The 13861-nt window shown below is 35.8% G+C and overlaps 1 protein-coding gene across 1 annotated transcript in view; it reads right to left on the bottom strand.

Moving 5' to 3' along the window:
* LOC150098133 (NBAS subunit of NRZ tethering complex-like) overlaps positions 1-9831 on the bottom strand; it is a 1063858-nt gene extending 1054027 nt beyond the window's left edge. Inside the window, exon 1 of the mRNA XM_090406267.1 lies at positions 9718-9831. Within this exon, the coding sequence (XP_090262393.1) occupies positions 9718-9831 (114 nt within the window). The remainder of the gene's footprint in view (positions 1-9717) is intronic.
* Positions 9832-13861: the final 4030 nt, after the last annotated feature.

Raw genomic sequence — 13861 nt, 5'->3', positions numbered from 1 at the left:
GTCATTTTAACATCAACTAAATACTTGTAACTTCTCTTCATCCAACAACAGATGCCACCAAATGAGAATTTTCTTTATATTTTCCATTACAATTTTAAAACTGTTCCCATTAAAAACCAATTGTTAACATTTACATACTGTTTGCATTTTTGGTTTGAGTGTTACTGTGGGATAGTTGAGTGTGAAATACAGTCTTCGGGTAAATTCTTAGGCAGCATTACTTTAATTGCATCTGTTAGCACTCTGGTACAAAATGGCAGTGAAAGGGAGACTGTTGTGTAGGTTGGCATGAAAGACCAATAAAATGAATGGCACAGATTTTTCAAGATTGGCACAATGCCATGAATTTAGTACATATGTGTGGGAAGATAATGTGGATGTTTTGTGCAGAGGCTGAATAAGAGAAAGGAGCAAGTGTAGACATGCAGGAAGGGCAATATACTGATGAACCATGAGGCTTGTTAAAATTAGAATAGGGAACATGGCATCATAACTGAAACAGTTGTTTTGGAGCAAGATTGTGTGAATGCTAAGAAAGCATGTGAAACTGATAATGAAGAAAAATGTGTGATTGACAATAAAGTGTGCAATAAGGACATTAAAAAACAGAATACAATTAACATAAGATAGCGAGCAGGGGTTGAGGCAAACAAGCTTGTGTGACTGATGATAAGATAGCGAGAGTGAATGATAACAAAAACAAGATACAAACAATAAAAATAATAATAGATTTAGTTTAATCCTTTATCCCAGTGAGAGCAAACAAAGTTTGCGCCTGAAAATATCTTCAGGACTAAATATAGTGTTGTACTATCTTATCCAGTAAGTAGTACAACACCAAGGCAACTCGTGGCAAAGGTGGAGCAAGCTACAAAGGTGGAGCAAGTGGTGTTGTACTACTTACTGGATAAGATAGTACAACACTATATTTAGTCCTGAAGATATTTTCAGGCGCAAACTTTGTTTGCTCTCACTGGGATAAAGGATTAAACTAAATCTATTATAGTCTAACCTAGTGATAAATAAATTTTCAACATCTTTCTCTAAATCCAGAGTAAGTTTTAAAAAAGGTGATAAACCTTTTGGCAACTCCCATAGGCACAGATGACTTGCTACTGCTTCTGCTTGGTATCTCCAGCTCTGGGCCTGGCTCCCACTGAAGAGACCTCAATAAAGGTCGAAACTAGTCTGGGTAGATGGCCAATCCCTTTAATGCATAACAGTATACATATCCACATAGGAAATGTGTTTTGCATTATGGGAGACACTGGGTTTAGAAGTGCCTGGTAGCTTGCTCCACCTTTGCCACGAGTTGCCTTGGTGTTGTACTACTTACTGGATAAGATAGTACAACACTATATTTAGTCCTGAAGATATTTTCAGGCGCAAACTTTGTTTGCTCTCACTGGGATAAAGGATTAAACTAAATCTATTATAGTCTAACCTAGTGATAAATAAATTTTCAACATCTTTCTCTAAATCCAGAGTAATTTTTAAAAAAGGTGATAAACCTTTTGGCAACTCCCATAGGCACAGATGACTTGCTACTGCTTCTGCTTGGTATCTCCAGCTCTGGGCCTGGCTCCCACTGAAGAGACCTCAATAAAGGTCGAAACTAGTCTGGGTAGATGGCCAATCCCTTTAATGCATAACAGTATACATATCCACATAGGAAATGTGTTTTGCATTATGGGAGACACTGGGTTTAGAAGTGCCTTGTAGCTTGCTCCACCTTTGCCACGAGTTGCCTTGGTGTTGTACTACTTACGGGATAAGATAGTACAACACTATATTTAGTCCTGAAGATATTTTCAGGCGCAAACTTTGTTTGCTCTCACTGGGATAAAGGATTAAACTAAATCTATTATAGTCTAACCTAGTGATAAATAAATTTTCAACATTTTAAACAATAAAAATAGGTAAAACTGCTGAAAATGTCGACTGCGTTGTGAATGGAGAACCTGTGGAACAAGTAAAACATTTCAGCTACTTAGGCACGATTTTAAGTGAAGGTGGTAAATTAAATATGGAAATAGACAACAGAATCAACAAAGCTGGTATGGTAGGAAGTCAATTGAATAAATTCATATGGAATAAGAGAGAAATTAGTCGGAACACTAAATTAGCTGTATACAAGACAGTGTTCAAACCAGTTTTAACTTATGGATCTGAGAGCTAGGTCATAAGTAAAACACTTGACCAAAGACTAGAGACCGCAGATATGAGAGTCCTGAGAAAGATTATAGGTAACAGATGGCATCAATGGCAATATCATATTAAAAACGAGGATATTAGGAAAGAACTTGACATTGTCAGCATCCAGTAATGTGTTAGCAGAGCTAATCTCAGGTGGTATGGTCACTTGAACAGAATGGGCAAGGAAAGATTAGCAAAACAAGTGTTCTCTGCCAGATTGGCAGGAAAACGACCCAGAGGACGACCAAGATATAGGTCATCCTCTGGGTCGATTGAATAAATTCAAATGGAATAAGAGAGAAATTAGTCGGAACACTAAATTAGCTGTATACAAGACAGTGTTCAAACCAGTTTTACCTTATGGATCTGAGAGCTAGGTCAGAAGTAAAACACTTGACCAAAGACTAGAGACCGCAGATATGAGAGTCCTGAGAAAGATTATAGGCATGAACAGATGGCATCAATGGCAATATCATATTAAAAACGAGGATATTAGGAAAGAACTTGACATTGTCAGCATCCAGGAATGCGTCAGCAGAGCTAATCTCAGGTGGTATGGTTAGTTGAACAGAATGGGCTAGGAAAGATTAGCAAAACAAGTGTTCTCTGCCAGGTTGGCAGGAAAATGACCCAGAGGAAGACCAAGATATAGGTGGATTGATACGGTACAAAGTGCCTTAGACGATAGAAATATAAGATCTGATAATGTTGGAGTCTTGACAAGTAACAGACTGATTTGGAGAAAAATTGTAGATAGGTAGTTAGTAATGACGTAAATTTTTCATGTAGTACTATCATATCCTGTACACCCCTTGAGGGTACTTGTCAGAAAATTGATGATGATGATGACGAAAATATTGTGTTAGGGTTAGAGACCATGAGATGGCAACACTAGCTTATCGCCACCTTCACTGCATACCCATGAATCGGTGATAGCCCTGGGCCCGCTATCTCTCTGATTGGCTACCAGTGGAGATTGAACTGCCCACTCAGTCTCCAAAAGTTAAATAGGGTAAACGGCCCCTCCTACTCCCTATACGGGAACAACATAGGCGTTAGCTGATTTTTTTTTTTAGCTGATGTTTCTGCTAACATATTCATAATCCTTGCTCTCTACTTCATCTCATCAGTGTCATAACTGGACAGCACACCGACTACCTTTCTTACTATACTATTATCTTTTATCCTTTCTACAACCTCATTGATATATTCTCCTTATTCCCAGTCAAGTCATTTGTTCCCACTACTACCAACTCTTTTGCTTGCTCAAATGCCTTACTCTTCATTTACCTCCAAGAAAATCACCACACCTCTAATAATTGAATTCCTGTACATCACCATTTGCCAGTCTTCTGTTACCTCTTTCATACCAACATAATTTCTGTTTTCTGTTACCTCTTTCATACCAACATCATTTCTGTCTTCTTCACTCTTCCATACATATCTACAATTCTCTTCATTTCAATCTGCATCTGCTTAATCTTTTGCCTCATGTTCACCAACTCAGCTTTCAGAGTTTGCATCTTGTTTTCATTATCATTCACTCTCGCTATCATATCATCAGTCACACAAACTTGTTTGCCTCAACCCCTGCTCGATATCTTACTGCCATCTTTGTCTTTTTAATGCTGACCTTCATACTATATTTTTACAACAGTTATTCAATTTAGTCAGGGAATCTTGCAAACTTGTAGCAAATTTATTTAGAAGTATAACATCGTCTGCATAAAGCAAAGAGCTGACATTAACACTCCAATTCTGATATCATGTTTAATACCACTTTCCTTCATAATGTGATCCATATAGATAATGAATAACAGAGGGGATAATGTGCATCCTTGTCTCACACCAGATTTAACATTAAACCATCTTCCTGTACTTCCTTCAATTCCAACTGCTGACTTACAACTCAAATAAAGACTATGTATTGCTTGATATAATGCCCCATTGACACCATATAACTGTAGCGTATTGAATAGCTTCTCTCTTGGCACCTTGTCATATGCCTTTTCCAGATTGACAAAACTTAAATACAGATCTTTGTTATATTCCCATGATTTCTCTACTATTTGTCGTAAAGTGAAGATCTGATCCTGACAGCCTCTATTTGGCCTGAATCCAGCTTGTTCTTCACCCAGCTTTTCTTCCACAATTCTTCTCAACCGTTTCTCAAGTATACTTGCATAGATCTTGCCAGGAACACTCAGTAGGGAAATATCTCTGTAATTCTCACATTCAGTTTTATTTCCCTTTTTATATATGGGTGCTATTAGAGTTCTACTCCAATCATCGGGAATTTGTCATTCTGTCCAGGCTTTCTGAACTATGCAGTGCAGCCACTGTAAGACTTTCATACCACCATACTTCAGCATTTCCGGTCGAATATCAGCTACTCCTGCTGCCTTTCCACATTTCAAACCTTTGATAGCTTTTCTACTTGTCCACCTGACTGTGTGCCTGTTGAGTGATTTTTAGCACTGTGCTATCACTGCTTGTTTCATTTAGCAAATTTTCAAAGCAATTACTAAATACTTCAAGGATATCTTTTTCTCCCGTTTTCATGCCACCTTCATCATCTCTAACTCCTTTTACAGCACTCTTTCCTCCATTGCTAAGCTTCTTCAACAATCTGCAGAATATTTTGCCACCTTCTTGATATTTATTTTCTATGTTTTTGCCAAAGTTCTCCCATGACTTTTGTTTAGCTAGTTTTACACAGTGTTTCGCTTTCTTACATTTGTCTCTGTATTCTCTAAGAGCAAAAGCTGACTTATTTGCCAGGAACTTTTGATATGCTGCTTTCTTCTTTTCCTTCAGTGCCTCTTTAACTTCCTGTGTCCGCCATGGAGTTCTGATTTTTCTATCCTTGCAGACAACCTCACCGCATGCCTCTTTGGCTGAATCAATCAGGTTTGTCTTCAAGACTTGCCACTGAATCTCCAAGGTTTGGTTCCTGTTCTCAAACTCTCATTTTTTTTTTCTTCAATAATCTTTGTGTATTTTAGTCTACAGTTCACATCTGAGAGCTGCTCAACTTTTATTTGCTTTAAAACTTTCTTACATGTTATTCTTTTCAATATGAAATTCAATTGTATCCTGCTAAAGACTAAACAGTGATCACTTCCAATTTCAAATCCTCTGTACACTCTGGTGTCCTGCACTATCAACAATAACATAGTCAATGAGACTTTTCTTATTCCTTACCTCTTCTCTCCATGTAAATTTGTGCACACTTTTATGTTGGAATATGGTGTTAGTAATAACCAGTCCATGTCCTGAGCAGAAATCCAACAGGCATTTGCCATTATTATTAGCTTTGCTCTTTTCTCCAAATTTTCCCAAAATATTTTTGTATGTCTGACAATCATTTCCTACTCTGCTATTTAGATCCCCAAAAAGGACCAACTTTTCCTTTTTCATTGTGTCAGTTGCTTTTTCTAAATCCTCAAAAAATTCCTCCACTAAGACTGAAGTGGGGCATATGAATGAGGAAGTGAGTAACAGGAGTGTAGAGAATGAGAGAGAAGTTTGCAAGACAAACAGCAAAACATGAGGACTTGTTTGATAAAAGATAACAGCATATAACAAAGACAGTCAATGTGCTGCTTGATATGACAGTGATAAAATGAGGCAGATAGCAGGGATTATGAATGATATGTTAGCAGAAATGCGTTGAGAAAAGAATGTAGTTTGTTAAAGTGTAGAATGAGTTTGAAGGAAGAATTAAACTGCATAACAGTGATGGACTGAATTTGAATGCTTTTTATGTGAGCCATTCGGAGAAACTGCTGCTGGGATAGAGAGAGAAATGATTCTGAGCAAGTAAGAAGTGACAGGGAAGAGCAGAAGCTTAAGGAAGGATTGAAGTGGTGAATATGAATGGAGAACCGGTTAGCAGAAATATAGAGAATGAGAGGACAAGTGTGCAGGACAAACAGCAAAACAGGGAACTAAGGTGGAAAGCAGAACACATAAGCAAAGTCAATGTTGAAAGAGGAAGTGATAGTGTGACAGGAATGGGATGGCCTAGGATGTAAGGGGAACAGTTAGGTTTTAAGAAGTTGCCATCCTGGTAACTTCTTTAAACCTAACTGTTCAATTCTTAAAACCTAATGAGAGGGAGGAATTGTTCAAGGAAGGCATGGAGAATCCACATCTAATAAGTTGTTCCACCAAAACTTGTTATATATTCAGAAATGAGCATATGAATGCTAGAGGTATCAGAAACAAGGGAAATGATCGAACTGATTGGAATCGTTCAACCAAAAATTGTTGGAATATGTGAGACGTGATTGGATGAAGATGACATCCTGACAGAAATAGAGATGGAAAGCAAGTTTTACGTGAAGACAGGTTAAAAAGGGAAGTAGAGTGTGTTACAGATGATAGAAAAAGAGCTATGTACATATAAGGTTGAGATGCAAAGAGGAAATAGTGACAGTGGATTTCAGGCAGTATGGTGTAAGATAGAGATGAATAGAATGAAATACTTAGCTGGATATTTCTGTAGACCTGGTAATGTGGAGGGTAGTGACCATGAAATATATAAGAAAATTATAACTTTTTCAAAGTAAATAGCATAATAAATAATATATTTAAGCCATCCCTAGTACAAAACACACACCCTAGAATCGGACTATATAATGTCTTGTCAAAATCAACTCTACTATATGGAAGCGAAACATAGACTAAAAAGGAATGATGAAAAACAAATTCAAACAGCAGAAATGAAGTTTCTCAGAAAAACAGCTGGATATACCAAGTGGGACCATAAAACAAATGAAGAAATTTTACAATTCCTGAAAATGAAACCAATTAATTACTTCATAAGACAGTATAAACAAAAATGGCTAGAACATTTAAATCGGAAATAGGAAAATAGTGATCAGTACGGATGATTTTAATTATGATAATATAGATTGGGATTTCTGAAAGATATGGTCAGGGGCAAATCTGAATGGAGAATGTATATTCATAAGATCACCAGGAGTCAGAATCGACTCGAGAGAACATAACACACACACACATATTGGGATGATGAGATAGCAACCAGAAATAAGGAAAATGAATTTGACTAATCTTTAAAGGTACCTGTGGTATGACTATAAACAATAAATTACACGATAACCAAAGTAATTAACTTTAATGAAATGAAAGTACAGATATTTCATACTGAAAATAACAGTACATCATCAGTGCAGAGAAACAAGCAGATCAAAGAAATGGAAACACAAGGTACATATAGCAGTCAGTTATTTACCAATTAAAAACTGTTGCTGTGTGCTAGAAATTAATATTAATAAATAATATTAATAAAAAACTAAATAATATTTTTAATAATATTTTTATTATCTTCTTCTTCCTAACATGGATTTTAGGTCAAGTGGCCTGTTCCAGTCTCATGCCATCTCTTTCCTGGTCTTCTGATTTTTCTTTATCCACTTATTTTGTATCTGTATAATATTTTTGGTAGTCTGCTGTCGTCCGTTCGATTTAAATGTTCTAGCCATTTTTGTTTATACTGTCTTATGAAGTAATTAATTGGTTTCATTTTCAGGAATTGTAAAATTTCTTCATTTGTTTTATGGTCCCACTTGGTATATCCAACTGTTTTTCTGAGAAACTTCATTTCTGCTGTTTGAATTCGTTTTTCATCATTCCTTTTTAGTCTACGTTTTGCTTCCATATAGTAGAGTTGATTTTGACAAGACATTATATAGTCCGATTCTAGTGTGTGTGTTTTGTACTAGGGATGGCTTAAATATATTATTTATTATGCCATTTACTTTGAAAAAGTTTGATATTTTGGTGTCTACATCTTTTTCTTCTTCATGTGATAAATCACATCCCAAATATTTGAAAGTATTTACTTGTTCTAATATTTTATTATCTATCACTATTTTACTTCTTATTGGATTTTCTCCTTTGAAGTCATTATTTTTGTTTTTTCTTTAGATATTGTCATATTATATTGTTTTGAGATATCATTTAATGATTTTAATGATTTTAATGATCTTTGTAAATCAACTTCTGATATAGCTAATACTATTTGATCACCTGCAAATAGTAGTGTATCTATCTTCATTTGTGGGGTTATTTGTATACCAAATGGATTATACTGTTTCCAGATTGTTATAATTTTATATATATATATATATACATATATATTGAAAAGCAGAGGCGAGAGGGTACATCCTTGTCGTACTCCTCTTGATATATCTTTCCATTCTGAGATGTGTTCTAATTTAACTGCTATTTTATTTCCTGTATATATTTCTTGAATGGATTGTAAAAGTTGTTTTGGCATGTTTCAATTGGTTAATATTTTAAACAATTTTTGTCTAATTTTGTCTTATTTTTATTATTAATTTTTATTACTATTTACATAATATTTATATAAATAATATATAATATTATTATATATTGTCATTATAAATGAGGTGTCAAATCTTTCTCCAGTTGGTGAAAGTGTCCATGGAGTGATCGCCTGGAATGGTTGCCAGTCATGTGAGGACTTCTATGAAGAAATGCAGTATGTGGAACTACAAGGCTGGTGATTATCAGAAGCTCAGGAAACAGCTTACAGGTGCAGCATTTAATGAGGAGTTGGATGGAAAGGAGTTCACTGCTGCTTGGGTACTATTCAAGAACTATTTAGTAGAAACAATGCCTAAATGTATTCCAAGCATTAGAAGATTAAATAAGGTTGGCACAAAATTGATGGAGAAAGAAAGCATTATGGAGGTAACATAAGATTAGTGGTAATAATTCTGCAAGGAGTACAAAACGTAGGTAAGGGGGGGGGGGGTAACTAGGTTGATGAGGGTAGCAAAAGTGCAATATGAGCAACAGTTAGTGAATGAAAAAAAAAAAAAAAACTACGGAGTTCTTTCGATATGTAGCCAGCAAAAAATTTAAAGAAATAACAACGATGGTAAGATTTCTAGTTCAAAGGTGAATATTTCTTTAATGTTGTAAATAAATACGTGTGAAATACGTTCGAAAAATTCGAAGAAACTTGCTTAAGCAAAAACGGAAGAAACGTAACCAAAATACAATGAATTGTCTATGAAACAGTTAATGGTGGTGAAATTCTACGTTTCTAAAACTGAGGCCTAAATTCACTGATTTACAAAAACCTTCACTAGCGATCCAATTACTTCTATCATGTGAAAGAGAGCGCTCCCCAACCCCCCTTCCTCAAGATCTGATAATATTATTGTCATGTCAACATGAAATTAGAAATTCGTCACGAATATCAGAATTCGAAACGTTCTCGAACTTTGAACATTATTTTGCCATTATTTAGAAAAATTAACAATTAATTAATTACAGTTTCATAAAAAGATGTGTATTTTTATTTTTTTATTTGCTTAAATGAAAAATAGGGAAGAAATCACAAAGCTGTGGCGGCGATGGTTAAATACCCTAATTATTACAGTCATGCACGATTAAACAGAATATCGAAAATACGCATAAAAAAACCTGTAAAATAGCCTTCTCCTGATTAAGTGGACTTACAATGATTTCCGGCTCTTGTTGCCATTCTGCATATATAAGCAACTCATAAAGTATGTTAAATTCATGTTCATCTTCTGAAGAAACCAACGACCGATGCTCACCATCAATGCCCATCATCGACACTACTGATATAAACTACTCCAGGTGTTCATAGTTTCACATCATCAAATTTCCCTCCACATGAACAAGAAAAAGTTATATTCCCTCCAATGTCATAATCTCCCTTCATGCTCAAAATATAATAAAAAAAAAAAATAGCAACAAAGAAAAGACAATATTTCGGATTACAGAAATCACGAACTTTAAAGCGATGTTGATACTCAAAATTGTCAAATAGTAGTGATCTGAGTAATCAATTTGTACACGAAAAATAATTTTGTTTTCATTAAGTATAAAAAAAAAAAAAAAAATCGGGTGTGGCTGTGTCGGAGCACGGCAGGAGGAGTTTTACGTGAATAACGTCACGCAGGGGATTATATATGTGTTGGGAAGTGTGAATAAATGAAAATAAGTTTAATAACTGTTTATAATTTTATTTATCATAGGTCCATGGTAAGAGAAGTAAGACACAAACGGTAAACAAAATACATCCAAGTTTCTGGCGAAGGTCAAATCAATACACGTGTTACCTAGCGTGGTCGCTGTGGTCTGTACGTAAGTGAGATTAAACTCGCGTTCCATAAAGTCCTGCAGTGATCGGTTTTGTGGCACATCAACATTGAAGTCACTGGTGATGATGATGGGGTATGCAGATCTGGCTCGGTTCTGGGGATTATTTTCTTTATGCTTTTCGAGTATTGTAGCAGGGATCGATAGATACATTCTACCGCTGACGATGAAACATTCGGATGAATGTATACAAATTTAGATATACTGGTGATCGTTACATCGTCCAATCGTATATTTTCCACTGATGATTCTTCGACTCTAAGCTTACGACTGACATTAATGGTAACGATACATTGACAATCAGTGAAACTGTTAAGGTTCCTGTATATGGCGGTGCGTTTGGACGATGACGAAGAAGTTGACGGTTGATTGCGTTGCCTGTCTACAGCTGTATTCTTACATGCTTTAAGTTGGAAATCAGATGCATTCACAGGTGTGGCATCATCCATCCAGGTTTCACTGATGACCAAGTAGTCAGTTCTGTTCATAATGGACTCGGTTTCGATATCTTCGGCGTGCTCAACCAAATTCTGTACGTTGATCGCCGAGACAAGTAAGAATCCGCCAAGAGTTTTCGCCGTTGTCATGATCATCATCTACGTTTAATATCTGGACCTACTCTGTGATTGCAGCAGTCGACGATCGTCGACCATAGAAACTGTCAACTCGCTTAACCAGCGTCAGCAAGTGGTGTTTCTTCGTTCTCTCGTATTCGTCGCGTATCCCCCTGACAGTGGGTGCTGAATTTCCGTAACCGTGATAAAATTTATAATGGTCTGACTTTCTAGTCAAATACAGCCCGTCGATAGAAGTGACTCTGCTCAGTGCAAAGTACACTAGTTGATTTTGTTGAGACTTGTGTACTGAAAGACGACGCGATCTTAAGTATCTCCTTGCGATTTGTGAATCGTTTTGGCACAAGCCGTCTCGCCGACCTCCAATGCCTTCCATTGTCGCCGATCTTCTGAAATCTACATCCATTTCGTTCAATCCATCTTCCGAAGCTGCGGCATAGTCGCTTACGTCATTTTCATCCATGGGTTCTTGCGCCGCAGAAGTGCTGGCGTCGTCAGGCTCCCGCTGCGCTGCTTCCAATTTCTTGCACTCCTGATACTTCCTTATTCGTTCCGAACCAGACATTGGGATATTATTGGAAAGCTGACAAGCTGCTCTTTCCCGTCGTATGCGTATTCTGCATAAATATTCGGCATATATGTATGGCTAGGTTTCCGGCGAGTATTGGCGGACATTGTGAAATTTCTAAAATTTCAAAGTGCGTGAAATTGCTGAGGATGGGATTATTTTGTGAATAGATTTATTACTATGGATGAGACTTGGATTTACCATTACACACCGGAATCCTTACAGTAGTCAACACGGTGGACAGAAGCTAGTTGTTCACCACCAAAGAAGACAAAGTCAGTTCCATCGGCGACATAGGAAAAGTCATAGCATATGTATTTTGAGATGCTAAAGGCATTTTGATTATAAATTATCTTGAAAAGGGTAAAACAACAACCGAGGAATATTATTTCGATCTTTTAACCAGACTAGACGAAAAATTTCGGGAGAAAATACCTGGTTGCAGAAGGAAAAAAAAATCATATTTTTCGGCAAAAAATCAAGTTTTTGACAATGGAAAAATTAAAGGATCTTCACTAAGAATTGTCAGAACATCCAACCTATTCCCCCAGATTTGAGTACCTTTGACTTTTATTCTTCCCAAAACTAAATCTCTTCCTTGCTGGTCAGCGTGTTTCTTCGAATCAAGAGGTGATTGCAACTGTAGAGGGGTATTTTGCAGATCTTACTGAGAACCACTACAAGGACGGGATAATGGCGCTGAAGCATCGCAGGAATAGAAGTATATTAGTCTTAAGAAAGATTATGTTGAAAAATAAAAATAATTTTTCAATTATAAATTCGTTTTTCATTGTTAGGCTGAAAACTTTTCAGACCATTCTCGTATAGAGCAGATACTCAATTTCTCTGATGATTTTCCGTATGTCATCAATGTATAACAAATTAGATATTTTTACTGCTTGCTTTGATGCTTGATATCCAAAGCTAGTTTTCTTTGGAATTAATGTTAGAGTAATCAGTGCTAAAATGAAAAATACAGGTAACAGTGAGTCATCTTCATATATTCCTATCTTGAAATTCACTGTACACAGATTATCTTCATTTATTATTAAATGAGTTTTCAAAACAAACACAGAAAAAAGGAAAGAAAAGAAAAGAAAAGAAATAGGCATGACAGCTATTGGGCCATATCTGAAACAAAAAATTTCTAAACATTTTATAATCCAGCTATGTGACAAAGATTCTAATGAATTCTGGTAAATAATCCATACCATATAAAAGATGAATTTTCGGTTGTTCTAATTTTTCAAAATCATTTTGTCCATCAATAATATATATATTCTTTCTCTGGAATTTTTCATCACCCCTTTTGTTCAATTGGAATAAGTTAGTACCTTGATAAATATTGACTAATAGAAGTTGATAGAAGTTGGATCGATAACTTAAATGTTGTTAGCAGGCAAGTTATTGGACGTTAATTACTTGTGCCAATGTACAGAACCCAAAATACTGTGCAAGTATTTGATCCAAAAGTCCATGCAGTTCAAATTGGCTTTGTGATTCCAGTTTGCCATTTTCGTTACTTTCCTTGACATCATTTCTGTGTTTATGACAAGGTCTTCCATCTGAGGGATACTCAATTGTTTTTCAACATCGCTCATCTAGTTAACATTTTATTATGTTCTTTTGGATTTTCCCTGAACTACTTTCAGAACTTCAATGTTTCTTCTTAGTTTCAATGTTTAACTTTGTATTATTCGGATTTCTCATCAATATTCTGTAACACTGACGCTAATTAATTCTAAGCTGAATGATTTACCTGTATTGATTTATTCTTCTTTAATAGCTTAGCTGGCCATATTTCCTTGAGACAAAAAAGAGACATTGGGATGGCAAAAACGGGATGGGGGTTATGTAATATTCTGTATTCATAAAAAAGTAAACCGATAAAAAAAGTTTTACTTTGCCCAATATATATGATGATAAAACGTTGGTAATTATTGTTTCTGATTTGGTACATGCTGGAGAAAATTTTGGTTCCTATCTTTTATTGATCAATGTCGACAAGCAATCATTTGCGCGAAAACTTTGGCCATGGCAACAAGAGCTTCACTTGTTGCAATGTTATCATTTTCACTATCACCCAGGGACATAGCTAGGGGAAGGTGGAGGGGGTAGGTTTGCCCTGGGCGACACTTTCCGTTTAAGAAATCTTGCCTACTGTCTATATAACAGCAACTGAGTGATGAAATAGACTTCGGCAATGTCATCGACGATTTTGCTAACGGAAAAGCAAGAAAAATAACATTTTATAATGTTGGAATTAAAGTTTTACTTCAAAAATAAAAATAGTGTTTTAATTTATTTTCCTATATGTCGTTTTGACTTTTTG

This window comes from Typopeltis vanoorti, chromosome 16, assembly GCF_054136105.1.
Source record: "Typopeltis vanoorti isolate ZY-2024b chromosome 16, IOZ_Tvanoo_1.0, whole genome shotgun sequence".
In the NCBI taxonomy this organism is placed as follows: domain Eukaryota; kingdom Metazoa; phylum Arthropoda; class Arachnida; order Uropygi; family Thelyphonidae; genus Typopeltis; species Typopeltis vanoorti.
The sequence above is the reverse complement of the archived record's forward strand: the minus strand, read 5'-3'. Positions and strand labels throughout refer to the sequence as shown.